General features: G+C 45.5%; 3 protein-coding genes across 3 annotated transcripts; 1 reads left to right on the plus strand and 2 right to left on the minus strand.

Moving 5' to 3' along the window:
- The first annotated feature begins 5914 nt into the window (after positions 1-5914).
- Positions 5915-7102, plus strand: LOC116617405. Its single transcript, XM_032380103.2, has one exon. The coding sequence runs from the start codon at positions 5915-5917 to the stop codon at positions 7100-7102; it is 1188 nt and encodes a 395-aa protein (XP_032235994.2).
- Positions 7103-10212: 3110 nt separating this feature from the next.
- On the minus strand, positions 10213-12183 carry LOC5510887. The gene is given in 2 exon segments (XM_032380053.2): positions 10213-11246; positions 11248-12183. Coding segments are annotated over 2 exon segments (909 nt in total). The 5' UTR covers positions 11782-12183; the 3' UTR covers positions 10213-10871.
- An 8510-nt stretch (positions 12184-20693) lies between these two features.
- Positions 20694-21596, minus strand: LOC125559027. Its single transcript, XM_048720801.1, has 2 exons — positions 21291-21596; positions 20694-21176 (listed from the first exon to the last, which is right to left on the minus strand). Exons 1-2 carry the CDS (start codon positions 21345-21347, stop codon positions 20721-20723), a joined length of 513 nt encoding a protein of 170 aa, XP_048576758.1. The 5' UTR covers positions 21348-21596; the 3' UTR covers positions 20694-20720.
- Between the last annotated feature and the right edge of the window lie 372 nt (positions 21597-21968).

Consider the following 21968-nt stretch of genomic DNA (forward strand, 5'->3'; position numbering starts at 1 on the left):
GATGTTTGTAATCGTCCTCTGAGATGTGCTGGTCGTACATGGTGCTATAGAAATCCTCCTTCGCTGGTAGCTTGTCGTTGAACTTCTCAAAGCTGTCCATGTAGTCGTATGGGTATACTCCCTTTCTATGAAAAAGGTCGAGTCTCTTACCTTTAAACCTCTGAGAGGTGTATTTCAATGACTTCCTAGGTAGGTTGCCTACCAATTTCTCCCAATGGAGCTCATAAACTGGAAGCTGTCTATAAAGGTGAGGTGGTTGCCAAGCATGAAGGCCATGTACTTCTCCATGTTGTTCGGTATAGCGTTGATGTTCATTTGCTTCTTTTCACCCTTACTGTTCACATATGTGTGCTTCTTTCCAATGGCTCCGATTTCCTTCATTATGACATGGCTGTCGTAGCCTCTTAGGTTGTGAAATATGACGGGTACCTTTATCTCTTCAGGATTGATTCTAAGTTTCAGGTTACACTCTGTGCTGAGCCTCTGTACTTACCAGTTATGTGGCAGTGGTCTCGAACTCGAGTGTCCTTCTTAGTGTATTCCTTGTTACATATGTGGCACTCTTGGGCTTTTTTAATTGATACTCGTCATGCTTTGACATTTTTTGTGCTTTATTGAAGTGCTTCCTCGTAATGTTCTTACAGTATTTGACTTCTTCTAGCATTTTCTCCATGAACTTGTACACGGCTTTTTCACCTCTGTAAATCTGCGTCTGCTTTGTATACTTGTCATCATAGGTGCAGGCTACTTTATAGGCACATCCACAGTCGGTGTATTTTTGGTAGGCTCCAGTGTATGATTTACCATCATCAGGTTGGCATCCCTGGATCTTCTCCGTTATAGCCTCGAAGTCAGCGTAGATGACGAATGGTACTGGTTGTTGCTTGTGGCAGTTTGTGAATTTTAGTACGCTATGCCCCTTGTCGTGCATCTTGACCGCCTGCGTCCCATTGATGTTGAGGCAGTGTGGTTAGTTATCAGTGTGGTTGGTTAGTACTCTTTCAGAGCTGAAACATTGGAGGCAGCTCATGCAGAAGTGCTTCTTATGTTGATGTTTCGTTTGGTTGAGCATGAATTTGTTGAAGTCCTACCTCAGTCCCACTACCCTCAGTGATTAGTAGAAGCTCCATGTGGTCTTCGAGCCTCTCCTTTGATATTTATATTGGGTATGCTTGTTCGTTATCTTAGCTGAATACGTTGATGTAGATCCCGTTTTCCTTCTCGACTTTGTTAAAGTGTTGACAGTCACCGGGAACTCAACACCTGAGTAGTCCAATTCGTTGACAAATTTCCTGTCAGGCTTCTTAATATACTGGGGGTCTTTACCTTGTTGGTTTAGGTGTCTGATGTCGCACCATCTGAAGCACTCGTTGTCTTCGTTCTTTATGTTAATCATCCCTTTAGCGCTATTTCGTAGTTCGTTCGGTAGTTGGATGTATGATGATCCTCTCATCGGCTGGTATTTTACGATATTGAAATAGTGGCCATCGACTGATTCTATAGTCCAGCCAGACCCCTCAGATACCCATTGGGTTATCTTATTCAGGACTTGTTGCTTGGTGTTCTGTAGTGCCTCACTAATCTCGGTACTATTGACTATTGTTTGAGGTGTACTGTTGAAGTGGGCAGTCTTGAACTCTAAGCCCTTGTCAGAGACTCCTTCTTGAACGTCACCTTTAGTGTTGTAGCGAATTTGAGGCCTTTCATAGATTCTAGTGTATTTGCGATATGGTAGTGGGTGGCCTTAGCCGTGCTTTGCAGTTGTGCTAGTGGGTCTCTACCATTCTTTATCCCACTTTCGAAGGACATGGTGTAACCTTTCAAGGCACGCCTCGTCTGCACTATCCTAGTTCTAGGTGTCGGCACTGGCCTACGAGCCCTAGGTGTAGGAACTGGCCTATCTCGGAACTCTGTTGGTGGTGGTATTATGTTGTCCCCATACTCCTGAGCCATCTGCCTGACGCTCTTGCGGGTCCCAGGTGCTGGTACAGGCTTCGTCTCCTGTAGCTTTAGCAGTAAACCGATAAGTTCAGACTTCAGTTTATTGAGGTCTCTCTAATTCATGTCTATTTTAGGGTTAGATATTTTCTGTGAGTCGCTCATATATACATATTTTATTTTTAAATTTACGAACGCACTTTCTTTAAACCCGAGTGGTTCGTGACGAACCCGTCGGATTGTATGCTTCTATATGTTTTTAATTTTTCTAGAATGTCTGGGTGGTCACGTCGGTTGTGTTGCTTGTATTTTGGTTCCTCTGGTGCTTCTTAGTCTTAAGGTGGCATGTCTTCCCTGCCAGTCAGTAGTTTCCACATATTGGGCAGTACCACTCTTTATTCAGCATGTACCTAGTCTTGGATTCTCTTATAGTTCTGGCTCTGTCCTTCTCAGTCTTATGTAAAGGTGGGCGTCCTCGTCCTCTCTTGACTTCCATATATACTACTACTATACTTTTTTTCTATAGTGTTTATGTGTATACTACTATTTTATATTGTTTTCAAGTATAGTATTTAGCCCTTTTAGCTACCCAGCCCTTGTATACCAGTACCTCGTAGTGTGCCTTCCCGTAGTGGTGTATGAGACTCCTCATGCAATAAAGTTTCTTATCGCAGAAATAGCATGTGTACCAATCATTTGAGATCAGACGTTCTAGCCTCTTAAAGATTGTGAATATTCACGAACTTCTAACGATGCGAAAGCCGTTTCTAGACAAATGCTCCACAGACATATCCCTTAGGCCATGCTCCTCGTTATCGAATGCGTATGGGTCGCCAGGGTCACCGTTGTCGTACTCCTCGAAGTAGACGGCCACACTTCATCCCCTACCGATGTGGACGATCATGTCTGCCCCTCCCTTTGGGTAAGACATATTGTCATGATGTGATGAAGTCCTCTTCACTAAGCCTGCTGATACTGGACGCGATAGACATGACAGAAAAACCTGGAAAACGCGCAATTCCAGATAGAGAGAGAAGAAAACATTTTTTTACAATGTCTATAGGTTCCTTATATTGCGGACTGATTTTCAAAACACGAATAACGTGAGGCCGAAGTGCACATAACTAGATTATGGCTTTTTAAGATTATTTTTCCTTGATCATCATTGCTCTGTGTATCAGTTCAGGGACAAAAAGTTCAAATTTCAATGACACTTTACAAAAGTCGCATCAATTTAAAAAAAGTCGCACTTGATATTTTGTTTGCTATAAGTTACTAAGTACTCAGAGAAATTCTCCGCCTTATTCGATGTAAAATGGGCTTATTTGAAGCGTCACGTCATGTTTTTCCGTCATGTCGACGCGATACGACTATGCTGGGGTGCTTTCTCCTTAGGTAGTCTTATGCCTGGTACACACCATTGACATAATGACATAGGCGCGTGCACCCTTATGTTCATATGTTCAAGTGTGAATGGTTCGACATTTTGACATAAGCCCAACATAGTGACATGAACATAACGACATAAGAGAAAAACATGTTTTTTTATGTCATTATGTCCATGTGTCGTTATGTCGGGCTTAAAAGAGTGCACGCGCCTATGTTGTTATGTCGTTATGTCACTAGTGTGTACTAGGCATAAGGTGGCTCTTATGATTTTACGGGAATGGTTGAGTGGGTTTCGCATTTTGTAGTCTGGCTCGCGAACCGCGTCGTACCTGTCTAGGTCTCGAATAGACGGCAGGACCTGCCCTGTAAGCTATCTTTTGAACTCGAATACTATACCAGCCTCTGAACGCAGTACAATATTGTAGAGACCGGGCTCTCTAACGTAGTATTCGTTTTCCTCCTCGCGGAATACTATGTCACTGACCATCACAATTTTCTGGACAAGCTTTCGCACGCGGTCTCTCCTCTGTTCGAGCTCCAGAAGTTTGGCCAAGTCTGTGCTTGAGAAGAGGGTCTCACCGCGTTCTTTTATTGTCGACTCCCCACACTTGTCATATAGGTTGGTAAGCATCCTCTTGTAATGGTCGTATTCCATCACCATCTATATACATCTACTCGAATTATTTTTTTAAGTCTACTTTGTTCAGGGGCTTCACTTTAAATCCCTAAATGGCATCCAACTGTTAAATTCGTCACTTCACCAAAGCCTGCTTCTTTTGATAATATCTTGGAATGACTTTATCAATGAGGAAAACATCCTGCTTGGCATTTAATAGTTCAGGTTCATAAAGACTTCCTTGTATGTCTTCATTACTTAGATCCTTAATTTTGTAAGTGACTGGATTAGTGTATTGTATTTTATCGAATTTCCTCAGTCCAATTCGGTGTATAACCCTTGTCGAACACATTTCGTTTATATTTACTTATTCTAACCTCATCACCTATTTTAAAATTAGGTTTTTGTTTGATGCTTCCATATCACCGCATAAATTAAAATATACTAGATCTTCATTCTTCTTTTTGTTAGCTTCTACAGGAGTCATTTTAATGCTCGAATGTTTGGTGTTGTTGCACTGCTTCAGAATCTTAGGAAGTATTTCTAAATATTGCGTATTGCCTTGAGCTGTAAATTGTTTCCACATTTTGGTTTTAATTGTTCAATTCCATCGTTCAAAAACACTACTCTTTTCTTCGTTTTCACTTGAATACATTTTTATGCCATTTTTCTCCAATAGGTCTTTCAGGTGTCTGTTGTAGAATTCTATACCTTTATCAACCCATAAATACTCTGGTTTTCTTCTTTTCTTGAATATTGTTTAGAATGCTTCAGTTATAGTTCCGCCTTTTTTATCTTTTAACGGTATGATCCAACCATATTTATTAAAAACGTCTAAAACCTTGAGTAGGTATCGAAACCCTTTATTCCATTTGCTAAATGTTGCATCTCAACTAAGTCGGAACACCGTATCTCATCAGCTAGTTTTTCTTGCCAGTTTTCTTCACTCGACGGCTTTTTACCTTTTTATGGCTTTTTAACGCCGAGGCCGAATTTTCGTTTTGTATTGATAAGGAAATGTGCGGTTGACCCCACTTAGGCATCTCACCATACGGTATTCGATCAAGCAACTCAACCATTTATCCGTCGCACTCCCCTTTGCTTTTCCCCATGTCATAGAATATGTCATGGTACGCCGCGATCTCGTCTACTTTATTCAACGGTTTGACTCTCCAATCAATCACTTGGCCAGTCTCTTTGTCGTATACTAGTTGTTTCTCAAGCGGGTTGTTTGGCCCCATGCATTTATAGTTCGCAGGTGTGAACCCACTTTTGGGATAGGCAGGTAGCCGATCATTTTTTGGATATCAAGTTTACCAACTTCCTTTGCGCTGACGAATATGCTCTTAATTATGCCACATGATGAACAATTACATTTTAGCATCGTACGTCCGTTTTTAGTTCTCTCATACCGTTCAGAGCCTGGGATGCAATCAGTGACTCTCTTCTTCTTGACGCAGTAAGACTTCAAGATATCATTAGAGTATACTAAAGCATGATATGAGGAACCTATGGTTCCCCCCTTGGTCATTTAGACTATCGAATCATTATGAATAGCGTCGAACATAGAGACCCCCTTTTGTCACTCTAGGAGGTAGTACAAGCACCAGTAGCCGCAAAGTACTGACAGCCTCTCTTGGATCTCATCCCCTGAATAAGCAAGTGCCTTTCCAGACGTAGCTAGGTACCGCTCAACCTCATGTGGCACTCCGGTTCCAAAGTTCCTGTCGATGTATTCGCAGTACGTGTCGTCTATATTTCGGTAGCAGACCCAATGAGTTCCAGCGCCTCTACTATCGTCCAGGTTGACTATCCCACATTCCATATTGTGCATCCGCTCGGGTAGATTATCGCAACTATATACACCTCTGAAGTGTTTTATGCCTAGCTTGGTGACCCATTATAGAAGGTCGATGTTTGAAAGTGAAGCCCATTTCTTCTGGAGCAAGTAACAAAAAAACACAAGACGGTATGCAAAGACGGTATGCAACAAGCGGGAGCGCGTTATTTGTTCAAGCTAATGGACAGAGGACGTGTGTTAATTGTCTTGGAAAACACAAGTCAGAGAACTGTGAGAAATTCAAGTCACCGGGAGAACGAAAGAAGCTGTTGGTTAAGTATGCTAGATGTTTTAGATGCCTTAGAAAAAATCACAGGTCTTACGAGTGTAAATCGAAAGATAGTAACTGTAAGGGCTGCGCGGGCGCGCATCATGTTTCAATATGCGAATATGGAAATCAAGCTAGTGGCCAGACAGAAACGCCACAGCAGGGACGGGAGGAGAGCGAGCAAGCGGGAGAAGCTAGTTCCAATCACGTAGCTTCGGGGTTTGTGGAAAGTTTTCATGTTGGCTCTGGTACGCGCATAGCTCTACAAACAGCGCAGGGCATTGTTAGCTGGGAAGGGGGCGTATCAGCTAGCACACGGTTTTTGTTTGACGCCGGAAGTCACTGCTCATTCATCACCACGTCGGCAGCGCGCAAAGCCAAACTTCCTGTCGTTAGGCGTGAATGGCTTTGCATTAACGCGTTTGGTCAGCGCGACCAGAAAGGCACGCTCAGAGAGGTAGTAGAGTTTAATGTAAATCCTGTAAATGGATGTGCTAGCATTAATGTGCAGGCGTTCTTAGTGCCAGAGATTTCCAGCATACCCAATGGTCATGTAGAGTTAGCTAGAGATCAGTTTCCGCACCTCAAAGGCTTATGGTTCTCAGATGTGAATAGGAATGAGGAAAGACTAGAAATAGAGATATTAGTTGGAGCGGATTATCTTTGGCATTTTCAGAAAGGACGAGTAATTCGAGGCAAAGTAGAGGAACCCGTCGCAGTAGAGACAGAGTTAGGATGGGTATTGCCAGGCCCTATGACAGTAGATAGTGAATGTGTAGAGAATGTACAGATAGTACAGGCTAATTTGTTAGTCCAAGACCGGTCAGCAGAGCAATCAGAGAGTTTGGAGAGTGAGATAGCGAGACTGTGGGATTTAGAGACTCTAGGTATTAGAGAGACACAGGGAGTACAGGAAGAATTTCTGGATAACATTTGTTTCAATGGAGAGAGGTATTCGGTTAAGTTACCATGGAAGGTCAACCACAGATCGTTACCTACTAATTACGAAAAAAAGCCTAGGACGCCTTCATGGCACAATAAGAAAGCTTAGGCAAGAGCCAGAAGTGCTAGACCAGTATGAGGCAGTAATCAAGGGTCAGTTAGAGTCCGGAGTGATGAGCCGGTTCATGCGTTAGAAGATGGTAACAAGATCCATTACTTACCACATAGAGCGGTAGTGCACAGGAATGTTGCTACTAGTACACCGGTAAGAGTGATCTATGATGCGTCGGCGAAGACAGGTAAAAGGGGCGTGTCGCTCAACGACTGTTTACACGTTGAACCGTCTCAACCCCCTCCTATTTTATGTGTTGCTGAGATTCCGTTTCCTCAGGGTAGCCCTAATAGCAGATATCGAGAAGGCTTTCTTGAATATCGAAGTCGACCCTGGAGACCAAGATTGTTTACGATTCCTATTCCCAGAGGACCTGAGAAGGGAGGGTTCCGTTAATCATAGTATACCGGTTTTGTAGAGTGTTGTTTGGACTGAACGCCTCGCCATTTCTATTGAATGGAACCTTGAGGCACCACCTCGTGAAGTTTAAAGAGATAGATCCTGAGTTTGTAGAGATGTTAGTCAACAGTTTTTATGTAGATGACTTGGTGACAGGAAGTAACACCCCGGAAGAGGCGTATGAGTTATACGTGAAGTCCAAGTCGAGATTGGCAGAAGGTGGGTTTAACCTGCGCAAGTGGCAGACTAACGATAGCGAGCTCAGAGGTAGGGTGGATGTAGGCGAAGGGAGATGTATGCCAGGTAGTCAAGAAGGTGTGGCGCGTGGTTAGACTAGCCAGGGCGTGGCAAGCGACTGTGATATTCAGGTGTTAGGCCTACCCTGGAATAGCAGTGGTGACACTATAGGACTCACATTTGGCCACCTGTATGATAAGGCTCAACAGGTGCCAGCGACGAAGCGAAATGTGCTCAGTGTTTTTGCAGGTATGTTCGATCCCCTAGAAATAGTAACCCCAGTAACTGTAGCTGCAAGAATCCTTTTTCAGCTCTGTGTAGAATGGCCGAGTTAACCTGGGACGAGGAATTGACTGGAGAAGAAAGAAAAGAGTGGGAGGCCTGGGTTAAAGACCTGGGAAATTTGATGAGTGTTGAAGTACCTCTGTGCGTATTGGACACGTCCCGCCGTAAGGTGCAGATTCACGGAATTGCTGATGCGAGTCGCAAGGCGTACTGTTTCGTCGTATACCTCGTATACGACGTGGGGGGAGAGAGGCAGGTAAGGTTACTTTGCAGCAAGACTAGAGTGGCCCCCCTTAAGGAGATGACAATCCCCAGGTTAGAGCTAATGGCCGCGTTAATCCTTGACCGTCTAGTTAGCCATGTTAAAGAAGCCCTAGGCACACTCATTGAAGTAGAAAGCGAGGTGTACTGGTCAAATAGCAAAACAGTGTTATACTGGTTGGCGAACAAAGGTGATTGGAAACAGTTCGTTAAGCACAGAGTAGATGAAATTTTGCAGCTGACTAGGAACGGTGAGTGGAGGCATTGCCCGGGAGAACAGAACCCGCCAGCTAGGCACTGTTAGTATGGTGGTCAACACCAGAGTACCGAAGAGTGACATATCTAGTGTAATCAACCTTAACAATTTCAGTAATTGTAGTAAGTTGTTCAAGGTAACAGCGTATTTTCGGAGGTTCATGCACAATGTAAGGGCAGCGAATTAGAAGACAGGATGACAGGCAGTTATCTAGAGAGGAGATGAAGAACGCAGAGCTATAGTGGATAAAGTCAGCAAAAGTAGACTTGACGCAACAAGCGACGTTTAATCAGGTGACCAAGCAGCTAGATTTAGTAGAAGATGCAGGCTTACTTAGGTGCAGAGGGAGACTGGGTGATTCCGAGCTTGCGACAGGCTAGAATGCCCATAATATTACCGAGAGATCACAGGCTGACAGAGCTGGTTATACTAGACTGCCATAGTAAATTACACCACAGTGGTGTTAGCGGCACCTTAGCGCAGTTGCGGACAAGGTTCTGGGTTCCGAAAGGTAGACAAGTTGCTTGACCTATGATGATAATTACAGTTTTGGTGGAGGTTGAAAGCACACTGAACGACAGGCCGCTTACATATGTGTACGATGAGGTGAAGCTTACACCAGCCCATCTAATGTAGGGCAGACGACTAAATAGCTTCCCAGACGAGGTAGTAGAGCCAGACGATGTAACGAATCCAGACCACAACATTCGGTTTAGGTATGTAAGGGCTAAACTCTCACATTTTTGCTAGAGATGGGGTTAGGAGTATCTAGCTAGCCTTCGAGAATTTCATCGTAGAAGTCGTGTCACCGGGCATAGGGAGACAGTTCAAGTAGGAGACGGAGTGACAGTGCAGGAGGATGGCAGTAAGATGGCGGGAGTAGAGAAGTTGATCAAGGGCAGAGATAACGTAGTGAGAGGAGCGCAAGTTAGACTTGTCAAGAAGGGAAAGCCATCTCGCCTGGACAGACCAGTCCAGAGACTATACCCCATAGATGTTAGGTGCTCGGACTCGACAGTGAATTGCAGCGCGTGCGCGGACAGGAGCGTGCATACCAGAGCCAGGTCCACTCGAGCCGCAGCATTGCATGCGCAGAATAGAATCGCGATCGGGGCTTTGCTTGATTCCTAAGAGTCAAGGGGGGGGGAGTGTGTTCCGGAAGTTCGGTTTCTGTGTACCGGAAGTTGTTAAAATTATTAGTTTATGATCACCAATTATGTAATATGTAATTAGTTATAGGATCGCGTATCATTGTACCAGGCACGGGGTGAACTCGTGAGAGAAACAGATTGTAAGTGAGATTGAGAGCTGATTCGAATAAAGGGAGTAGAAAGTCGGAGATCGTGAATACAGAGTGTCGTTTGGTTCGAAACATTACCAACAGGTGTGGCCATCGGTCGGCGGTCTCGGGCTTGGAGATCTGATCTTTCCTTAAAGGGATAATTGCTCGAGCGTACGCCCTTGGCAGTTCTACTTTTGCTCTCTTGTCCGTTCTCTCGGCTACTAGGCCATCGACTCTTGAGACGGGAATATTCTCTTGACCCAACATTGTCCTCAAATGTAGGCTCGTTTCTATTCCTTGTATGCCAAGTTCCTTTTGGACCTTCGTAGTGAGGAATGTTGTATCGCTCGCGTCGTCCAATAGGGCGTAGACTTTAACTTGCTTTTCTGGGTGATCTCGGTGAGAAACCAACACGGGGACGATTTTCGAATTGGTGATCACTATTTCTTCACCGACGACTGCGTTTGTAACACTGCACATGTTCGAGTTAGCCTTCGAAGAATTCGGTTTGGGGCTTCGCTACTTTTGTCGTTTGTTCCAGATTCGGGTTTTGAGTGGTCAGCGTTGGTATGAGGCCGTGGGTTGCAGCGTCTAGGCTTCGCTCCGTGCAAGAGGGTGTGGTTGCGTTTGCCGCATTCGCTGCATGAAATCTCCGAACGACAATCTGACGCAAGATGAGGTCCCTTCGGACACTTGAAACAGAGTTTCTCTTCACTAGCGATTTCGTTACGTTCGGTTACGTTTTTTTGGCGAATTCCGTGCACTTCTCTATTGTATGTTTCTCGCTACAGAAAGGACAGGTAGGTTGGTATGCTGGTGTTGGCGGCTTGGCAGCTTCGGGACTGGGTTCGGCGGGAACTCCTGAGATTTGAAAAGATTGACTGCTAGGTCCGTTTTCTCGCTTGCTAGGTGGGCGGTTGGCAGGTTTCCGGTTGGCACTGTTAGTTGTTCTCCTCTTCTCCCTTTACGTGCGTCTGGCGAGAAAATTGGATCATTGGCTAGCTCCTTCTCTTCCTTTTCTTTTATAATTTCACGAAGTCTCGAAATTACACGCTTTTTCCTTGGTATTGCGTCTCGTGCGCCTGCCGACACCATTTCACTCCTGAGTATGATGGTAGCTTAGCGCTTGCTTGAAGTAAGGTCTGAGGCGAATCTAGATCTGCCATAGAGCTCAAGGATTTCATTGCTTCTTCGCAGCGAATATGGAAGTCAGAAAACTGTTGGATGGGTGCGCTGTCTGAGTCAGCAATCTCGGGCCACTCTCTGAGGTTCCTTTTGAAGGTCTCGCCGACTTTGATGGGGTTGCCATAGCGACTGTCTTGTAAATTTCTCGCCTCTTGGTATGCGGTCTCTGAATTAGTGGCTAGGAATCCTTTTATCACTACGTTAGCCTTTCCGCTGGTGTATTTATCAAGGAAAAAATAAGCGGTCACTCTGCGTGGAGACATTTGCTTCTATAATCGAGTCAAACATGGTTACGAAAGCGGGGCAAACAAATGGATCGACTGATGAAACTGGATGTTCTTTAATTGGAACATGACTAGTTCTTTGTTGATTTGTCAATAGCGTATTGAGTCCTGTTTGTTTTGCTTGTGAATTCATTAGCGCTTGTATAGCCAATTTAAAATCACTGTCTCTATTAAGGTTTGTCTCGGGAGGTAGAAATGGAGGAAAATAGCCTGGAAAATAAGCCGAGTAAAGACTCTGCTGATCAGGAACTGGAGGTTTCCAACCAGACGCAGTGTAAGCGGGTTCTCTCTTTACTTCCTCTTTGACCTGTTGTTTGACCTCTTGTTTAGCGTGCCCTTTAGCCATAAACGTTTTGAGGGTCTTTTCTTCAGCTTGTGCTAGCTCAAATTCCTTTTGCATTTTCAGCCGTCTCGCTTCGTTTTCTCGTTCCAAGTACTCCATTTCTACCATAGCGGCCTCCACTCTAGCTGATGACACCACGGACATCTGGTTACTCGCTCTGGACTTAACGCTCCCCAGGACACTTGAGCTAGTCTTGTTACTTCTACTGCTTTTACTACTTCATAATTCAAATAGTTGGGTCTGAAGTGCCTGAATCCTCTTATAAAGTCTCAGCCTTGCTCTAAATTAAACCAAAGATTGTACCACTAGAAATGCTTGCACTAAATAAACCAGGACGCGGACGTCCGAATTTAGGACGCGTATCAAATTTCAGTAAACAAATGTCGTTGCTTATATTGTAACTAAGCGAAAGGCGTTAACACTAACTTAATAACTAACTAATCTAATCAAGGTCCATTACAAGTATCTTGCCCTAAGAACCCCTTTCCCTCACAAAAGTTCCATTAATGTACATTTGTATCAAAGCTACATTTTGACAACCTTTGTTTTTGCGAAGAACATGTCATGGGTGTAACAGCATTTTAAAGATAGAATGTAGTGTTAGACACAGTTTTAGATGCAATACTGAAGTTTTCATGTACCATTTGAAGTGGTGATTTTCCATCCCCATGGGAATTAAAATATACAAATATATATCCGGTAATGCATTATATTTTGGTGTTTTTAGAAACCCTGGACCCAACCATTCCAATGATACTATGCAATGGCAAACAGACTGGCTTGGAAAGGAAATCCTAAAAAAAAGAGACATTAGTAAAAGTGTTAATTTATAATTTAACACCAAATCTGTTCATAAATTTATTTTTGGTGTAGAGGGAAAAAGAGAAAGAGCATGAATTGCATAAAAATAGTCAACAGGGGGAAGAAAAAGGAAGAAATATGATTCTTCTTAAAATGTTTGTTAAGAAAATAATATTTTCTTAACAAACATTAACAATGTGATAATAATATTCAGTAATTTCCTAAAATTTCCATTATCTTTAGGTTGATACTAGAAAATTGTTTTATTTACATATTTGTTATTTAAAAAGCACAATTTTGTTTTTTGTTTAATATAATATAAGTTATCTTGTTATCTTGTTATTGAGTGTGTACTGCTGAATCACTGAACGCCCAAGTCATTTGAGCCCCCTCTCTTATGGTCCCGGGGAAGTCTGGGGTAAATGTGGTTTAGATCACTTTTTAACCAAAATATGTCGATGAGGGGTGGTGGTATTGACTGTTTTTGGCTTTTATTACAGTTGTTTAAGATTAAAGTCTAATCGCCCTTTCTTGGGACCACTGGTGTGGGGGTATCAAATGACTTGTTAATAAGAACTTCCTCAAGACATGGTTCTCAATTCTCATGTTTTTAGCATTCATCTTGGCCCTCAGTCAGTTACTGTTTGATAAAAGAGTGAAAATAATTTTAATAATTATTTATTATTTCTTTCAAAACAATGTTTTCATTTATAATCTAACTAATTTTCCACAGCTAATTATATAAAAAATAAACACATGAGATGAAAGATGCAGACAATGAAAACAACTTACATATAGACGATTCATAGATCCGACGCGCGCACGAATATCCAATCAGAAAGTAGCAAATAGAAGCCAACGAAGTGCAACCCAAATGTCCCACATTAATTTTACACGTCGGATGAGGTCTGTGAATCCTTCTCGGGTTTATATAGACGTTTATAGGGGTTTTCCTGCGACTTGGGAAATAAAACACAGTAACGTAACATGATGGAAATATGTCTTGTTGTCCAAGCTTGGTGAAAAACCTTGTAGAGAAGCATAGAAATAGATAACTACGAGTTTGGTTGTTGAAGGGAAACGGCACGAATCTAGCTTAAAATGCGAAAAATTGGAAATGATAAGATAAAGCGGTGCTCTCTTCGGTAGGTACTATGTGTTTGAGTCCCAACTCTACACTAAAATTAGCCGGTCAAAGAAAACAGGGCTAGCACTTTCTACGCTGACCGGAAAATGCTTATTTGCTAGTCCAGATTCGCAGAAAAATATCTCAAACCAATTTTTTTCGGCGTCGATTGCCGAATTTTTGTGGGACATTTGTGGGACCACATGGCTGTTATTGCACCATTCTTTACCTGATTGGCTATTCGTGCGCGCGTGATTGACATGTTGGATCTATGAATAGGGGTTGCATTTAAGGTTTTTTATCCTCGGTAAGGAGAATTTATCTTGTAAGTTGAAAAAGTTGCAATATCTTCGAAGAACTAAGAGCACAGGATATAAAGACAATGAACGTTCTTCTTTTTAGTAGTAAATGACAAATGTAGGACGATATTGGTTAGCTTTTATGAAATATCTCAACACATTTAAGAATAAGTAAGCTTAGATAGAACGAAGAATGTCAAAAGGACGTGTCATGCTCTTCTAATAATTTGATTACTACGCTTTCTTAAAGCAAACAAAAAGGACAACACAAAAGCCCAATAACTAACTGTTATATTATCAATACAAATGTAGCAACCCAAAGAAGCACATTTCATTTCTCCAAGGGGTTTTTGCTCAAAAGATTTGGGTGTATACAATAAATGACAAAGGATACATTTTACACAAATCGTCGTCCAAAACTCACCTTAGCAGTGTTTTTTGTCGCTATCTGTTTGTCCCCTGTGGCTGTGTTCGCTTTTTACTTTTAATGTGACCTGTCTCGCGTCGACACAACAAGTGAATACTTAATTTTTTAGCTGAAAACAGACATATCCTCAAATAAATCTTGCGTGAATGAACATTATAGTAGACATATCAAACTTATTGCCATAAGTCATGAACATTTAGCTTTCGCTAGTGCCCAGGTACACTTGTATGATTTTTTACAACTGCGCTTGCGCTAAAGTATGAAATTTCGCCGGAGATTTAATGTGATGTGAGATGTGAGATGTACACCTCCGTTCCGACCTCTAAGTGGAACTCTAGGGGTTTTTTTTGGCTTTGATAGGCACGCGCCTCAGCTTTATGGCGTCTTTAGGCGCAAAGTCAGTCATGCGAGTCTTCGTTGCGTTTATGTCCGAGATGACGACTGGCAGAACAGTAACCCACTCACGGTCTGTTTTGCCGGATGAAAAATTAGGCAGCGAGATAGGCGCTGTGCCAGCCAGCAATGGAAAGACTTAGCGAAAGCTTGGCTCCTGTGGTGCCCTGGCTCAGCCCGTCGGACCTCCACCCCGTGGTCTATTAGGAGCTTTGTTGTAGCACCCTCGAACTCCGTGCCGTCATCAACCATGAGGAATTTAGGCCATGAGAGAGGTCCCTCCGCATAGATGTCAGCGATTTCGCGGGAGACAACGGCCGCGTTCTTGGTTCTCAGTGGACAGGCGGCTTTATACCGTGAAGCAACGTCAACGACAGTCAGGGCATACTTGTACCCGCGGTCGGTTGGCAAGAATAAAAGTTCCGACTGGTGGATACGGTTTGGTATCTGCTCCGGGAAATGGGCGTAGGTAGTCGTAGGAGGAGGTGTATGTGTGTAGGCCCCTACGGGCTGAGAGCTTTCCCACTTGCGCACTCGGTCTATGAAGGCTGAGCCCTTGGGAAGTTTGGCATGCGAGCGGTCACTCCCTGGAAGCCACCTCTGGCGTACTATATAGGACGAAGGAACACATCGAGTTCTCCGTCGGACATAAGCTTAGCCGCCATTATGTGTCGGCAATGTATTGCAACAGGCGTATCAGTCTCACAGGCGGTTGCCGTTTGCTCGGGTAGTGCCGAGACAGCGGATACAAACCTCAGCAGTATGTCGATCTGACCGTCCTCAGGTGTGACGACAAACAGACGATTGTCGCCCTCGCCGAAGCCGTCGTATGTTTTGTTGTAGACAAAGGTAGTGCACACGAGTATGATGTAGTCAAACTTGCCCCGGAAAGGGCCGCGCAAGCGGTCCACTAAGAATCGGGTCTTACCGCTTAAAGTAGGGCCCACGATGCGAGCGTTAAATGGGCTGTTTTTCGGATCTACTGTACTACTGTACTCAGTATTGTATGGACTCTAGCTGTCCGTTCATACGGTTCATCTGAGCGTCGGCCACCACAAACAAGTGACAGTTTACGTTACCCGTGCCGCTTGCCGTGCGTTTTACCTCAAGATGCACACCGTCGCGGGTGTTGACCAATCGGAGACCGCCCCTGGATACCATTGTCGTCCGTCGTTTGAAGGTCGATCCACAGAACAAACTTGTTATCGCCATAGAACGACTCGGGGCTGACACTAGGCGCTTGGCAGCCACTGATGAACCGCCTTTTCACCTCCCTCCAGAAATCCGTGGGGCATATAGTCCCTGGCTGAAAACCTTGTTTGGCATGCCGTCAATTGTAACGCGAACGCTCTTGATGTCCCGACATCAAAACAGACGTGACGTGATTTTCAGGCGGCTCACGAGATTTCGGCCGACGTTGTTCACGACGGTATTATTTGCTTGGCCTGAGATGGAGAGATCGGAACCCTCAAAGAACCAGGCACAAGCGTGACGCCTTCCGTTAGCTTTGGGACCGCCACATATAGCGTCACGCTGGGGAAAGCCGTCGATGGGTTGAAAATGACCCGGTCTCTCGGCTTTCAACCCCAGAGGAGTTCTGGGTGTTCGTTGGGGGCAAGTTTATCGCTTACAGACATTCCTAGTAGTATGACGTCACTTGACTATGGTGCGAACTTTTAGACATGTCTAATATAGCGTAGCATGATTCGTTCATCATGGCTGATGTTGACGTTGACATTGACGATACCTTGCCAGGTGCGTCCGCCGAAGACAGGGACGACGAGACGACGCCCCTAATCCCGTTTGATCCCGACGATGGGGAGTCGATCCCAATGACGAGCACGTCATTGCGGGGGCCCTGGACGCAAACGACCGCTGAAACCTCGTCCACCACAGAGGGCGCAGCGACCAGACTCGGTCTCCAGTCCCTCAGGGAGAAATACCCAGATCTTAACGAGAATCTGATACGGTTCCAGTCAGACTAAGGGGAAAGACGCTAATACAGCTTCACAACCTCGGCAAAGGAGGTTGGACAAAACCAAGACAGCTGTTTAATGAGAACGGAGGCGTTCGACAGGACGTTGCGAAGCTAAAATGCTTCAAGCTGGCGATGGGGTTAAGGCTATCGGGGAAAAGCTATGCGAGCTTCTCCCTGGACTAGAAGGCAGCATCGCGAACTTCGTGTTTAAGGCTGCAGGAGAAGCGGTGAAATTCCTTGGCGAAAATGCATGGCTGCACATTCTAGCCGTAGCCGCTTTCTTGGTTAGTCGAATGCAAAGCAATCATCGGAACAGGTAATACGCCGCGGCCACCGCGAGTGCCGACAACCCAGCCTTGAGGGCGGTGTGGTACCCTTTTTCTCTCGGTCCGGGCGATGTTCTTCGCGAAGAGGGGACAGGCGCCGCGCCCTCTGCGTGCACTACGACCTTGCTTCTTGCTTCGCGAAGAACATCGCACCTCGCGGTCCTTGGTCACGTGTTGCAACCTAGGATGCAAACCGGCCATGTTATGAGCACCGACTTGCTCTGTCTCGGTTATGATCGCGTTAGCGCCCAGCGTCATGGAATCGGTGGCTTTCTGCAGTTAATTGTTGTAGCCCACGACACTTTGTGTGATTATCACCAGATCGTTAGGAATCAGCCACACTCCTGGTGCGACCGCAAGACTCAGTATCACCTTAGCCTCCTGCACGGCTAACTGGTACCTTTGCACGCTTTGAGCGATGTCGTTTTCTATGATCGCGTCTTCAAGCAGCTTTGCGAACTCCGCCTGCGCCTTCATTGTCGGTCCACCGGCCCCCGCGATAGAGGAACGCCTCGACCGAGCGATCGCGTCCTCCAAGCCCTGCTTTTGTCAGCCCCTCACCTTTGGGAGGCGCAAACCAGCTATGTTGCATGCCCCCGTGGTCGTCGTTGCGTATGAAACCCACTTGCTTCCCACTATTGTACGTTCCACCTTCGTCGCTAAACAGTTGAGGTGGATCGGGTACTCGTCCGCCGCCGTGTCGTATCCACGGATCACGTGCACGTTGCGATACCCCTTCCCCGGGGAGGCCGAATAAATCCATACCATCGGAAGTCCGGCTTACGCGAAAAACCGAACCGGACATAGACTCGAAAGCGGCTTTCTTGTAGGGGTTATCTTTTTGCGTGAACGGGCTGTCGCCAGGCAGGGGTGGGGGGGGGGGGGGGAGCTCGTAGAGTATCCTCCGCGTGGCAAAGTAGACGTGAAGAGTAGCTTTTGTCCGAGGGTCAGAGACCTAGGGAAACCGGGTCCTGCGTGTTTGATTTATTCGGCTATAGCGTGTTTGATATGTTCGGCTATAGAGGCTCCCGCCGCAGTTGCCGCCTTTTTCGCCTTCCCGTCCAACATACGCCAGCCTTCCCAATCCATGCTCAGTCCTATTAAACACGAAGGCGGACTGTGTTCAATACAATGGTGATCCCACATACTGTGCTCACCAAAGGCGAACAGACGCTCTACTTCGAGCGGCCGATAAGGCGCCCACGGGAACCCTTTAGGGAACCCGCGCTTAAGGTTGCTTTGCCGAAAATAGAGGCCCTCTACTGCGATATCGTAGATCGCACACAATGCCTCTCCTTAGGCGAGCGAACGAGAGAACGAACTTCGAACGTCCTCGCTCGCCCAGAAACACAAGAAGACCGCACGAGAAAGTCGTCTATGGACCCGACATCCCCGTTTGTGTCGCAGCAACTTCCTCTGAGTTTGTCTCGAGTATCCAAATATGGATCAGGGAAAACTACGGTAGACGGGTGGACTTAAAGGGCAAGCCTGATCGCCTTGTATTAGAGCTAACCTAGTTCCGGCATAACAAACATGGCAAATAGCGACTTTAGCGGTGGTGCCATATACCCCTCGCTTCCCAGTATGCACAGCGGCGGCGACCTGCAAAGCTTCCGACTTCAGAAAATATGTGACACTTGGGCGGTTCTAGACAACGAGATAACGTATCATCTTCAGGTGCGGAAAAAGTATAAGAGCGCCTTTTCCGTTACCCACGCTGTGTCTGTGGTATCCGGCATCGCTGCAGGGGCGCTCTCCAGCGCCGGCGTAGGAGTCTCTTTGAGTGGGATACGGTTCTTCTCGGCGGCGGTCCGCTGGCAGGGATCGCTGGGCTGATCGGTGTCGAGGGCGTAGGCGCAGGGACAGTCTCTAGAGATTCTACAAGTAAGGTGCCTAAACACGAAGACACAATGGTTTTAGTGGAGACTAAGAAAAACTCGATCAGCGAGCTAGTCTCTAAGGCTCTGCAAAACAGGCAGATCTCACAGACGAAGAGTTTTAGCAAATACTGCGGTAGCAAGAGAAATATTACGCGCTCAAGGCCCATATCAGAGCTCGGCACGGCCTCGCATCGCGTGAGAAAAAAAGAAAGAAAGGGCCCCAGAGAAAGTCCCTGGAAAAACGCAAAAAGATAAAAAAGAGACTGCGAGAAATTCGCAAAGAGTTCGGGTGCGAGGTGTTCGAGTAAAACTCAGGTTTAAACGCCACGCTAGCGGCTTCAATTCACGTCCGAAGAACGGTTACTCCGCGATCCGTAGGGTGGCGGTCCAATCCACGTTCCTCATTTTCACCCTTAGCACGAGGTGATTGGATTATCGGCTTGTTTACGTTTTAATGAGCACGCTCTTTTTGCTCTCTCACAACCTCAAGAAGAATATCGCGAAGCTCTTTCACCCAAGAGGGGTTTAGGAGATCGTAATGCTACGAAATGCGACAACACGATCATGTTTGAGTTGTTTTATACGCACGACTGTACGTACAGAACGTTCTCGAAAACAAGATTGACTTCTGCGCCAGATTGTCTACGGAATGTTTGCACAACGTCATGTGAGTGACAGACGTTTTAGGTTAGGAAAGGGCCATTACATTATCATGACACAGCGAATTTACAGCTTCTCCCCTACGTAGGCCATTCTACCATGGACGAGTTTGAGAACACTATAGACGACATTGCTTGCCGAAGCAACAATGAGTACGACGAAAATTACTTGTACCGGCGCCTTGCACGCAACACAGCGATGTTGGATTGGAAATGAACACGTCAATTTGCGCGCATAATATTCGCGTCATGGAATGGCAGTCTTAACTCGAGAGAATCATTGGAGAGACGAAATTAATTACCGACATCGGAGCGGCCGACTTAGAGAGGCTGCGAAACTTGGTAGCTTCAGCCGAGGAAGAGATGGGTAGGCTCCCAGCCATCAAGATCGGGAGTCTGGAGGAGGTAGAGCATCGACGCATAGCGGCCAGGGCAAAGAGAGGCAAATGCTACGAGCTCTCTCAGGCAAAAACTTCAATGTAATGACCGATGATGGCCTAATGGGGTACCTAAGGGAGTCCGTAAGGAATCCGTAAGTTCACCCTTTTTTTTGCCGAACCTTTGGGTCAGTACGCAGCTCTTACAAGCTGCAATTTGACTGGGCAAATGAACAATACCCGCACCTCGACACAAAGAACGAGAAGAATAGAGACAAAAGAACTCCTTTGTAGAACAAAGATAATAGGATACAAAGCAGCTGCGTACTTACTCGAACCTTTCACACTCCTGTGACAGCATCGAGCGTGTATATGCGTGCTCGCAATATAACGCGAGCACCTCATCTGTTTTGGTAAGAGCTTTCGAGCTCGGAATGTGACTAGGTTTCGCAAAAATGCGATTCCGTAAAACCCCGAAAATCGTCCGAAAAAGCCCTACATTTGAAGCTTTTATGCGGGCTCACGGGATTGCCTAAACTACCGACTACAGATTCATACGCCTTGCATCTGGCCTCTCTAGTCACAGGGATATACTTCGGTGCGCGGTACCTGAAAAGTTTATGATAAAACACTTAGAGAGCATAGTCATTATCCTGCACACAAACACAGAGGAATCAGCTCTTTGGCAATCGCAGGCCCGGTTCGTGCCTCGATGACTACCTTAACCTCGGCTTCTAGCTTTGCAGATTTTCAGTAGCTATATAGGCCCCACGGTCTGACGCTACATGGTTCTCGGCTTAGGTAGCTTTGGAGGCCCCTATATTCTAAAGGTGTCGTGGCGGAGACATTCACTCGTGTTTGTGTGGTTGGTTCGATGCCCACACACCTTACATTGCCTTTTATTTTGCTCGTCTTTTCTGTGCTTAGTGATTTTGTCCCAACCGTGGAACATTTTTGCGATTCCTTGAGTCATTGCGGGCTTAGCGATTTTGTCCCAACCTTGGAACGTTTTTGCGATCACTTGACTCATTGCGGGCTTAGTGATTTTGTCCCAACCTCGGAAAGTTTTTGGGATCCCTTGAGTCATTGTGGGCTTAGTGATTTTGTCCCAACCGTGAAACGTTTTTGCGATCCCTTGAGTCATTGCGGGCTTAGTGATTTTGTCCCAACCTTGGAACGTTTTTGCGATCCCTTGACTCATTGCGGGCTTAGTGATTTTGTTCCAGCCTTGGAAAGTTTTTGCGATCCCTTGAGTCATTGCGGGCTTAGTGATTTTGTCCCAACCGTGAAACGTTTTTGCGATCCCTTGACTCATTGCGGGCTTAGTGATTTTGTTCCAGCCTTGGAAAGTTTTTGCGATCCCTTGAGTCATTGCGGGCTTAGTGATTTTGTCCCAACCTTGGAACGTTTTTTCGATCCCTTGAGCCTCTAGTGCCATCCACATCTGTACTTTTTGTGTGCTATGTGTGCTGATGAACCCTGAAATTGGGCGAAACGGCTTTACTATATATTATTGTGTTTCAAATGAAGAGGAATAAAGACGTTTTGCGTTTATTGTGCCTGCATCTTGTTCCTTGGTTCCCATATGTTACCACACAAGGGGGCCAGCCACCCTGTTATCGTTTTAGGCTGCCCTTGCTTCCCTTTCAGCATAAGACTACCGAAAACGGGCACGCGCCGCCATCTCCTTTGAAAGCGACTCCTATAACACACCCCTCCCGTGAGGCCCCCAGACTGTATACTAGGCGTTGAGGGCCTACGAAAAACTACGGGCGCGGCGGGGCAAGGCGCGGGTTATTCTTATTTCTATGAAAGTCCCCAGTCCCCCTATTTTCAAAGGCAACAGAGTTTGTTAGACTAAATATTGCAATAAAACACACGGAACCCTCTCCTAAATTGGCTGAATTGATCCTGTCATGAGAAGCCTTAACCCGGTCAAGTTACATTGCTTAATCTGAACTGCTTTCACGGGGCGCGAGCAGAATCCGATGAACTGTCACATTTCATTCGTGATTTATCACCAGAATTAAGCCCAACAATTTTGGTCTATCCTGTACTTGTTTCT

The sequence above is a fragment of the Nematostella vectensis genome, chromosome 13 (assembly GCF_932526225.1).
Source record: "Nematostella vectensis chromosome 13, jaNemVect1.1, whole genome shotgun sequence".
Lineage (NCBI taxonomy): Eukaryota > Metazoa > Cnidaria > Anthozoa > Actiniaria > Edwardsiidae > Nematostella > Nematostella vectensis.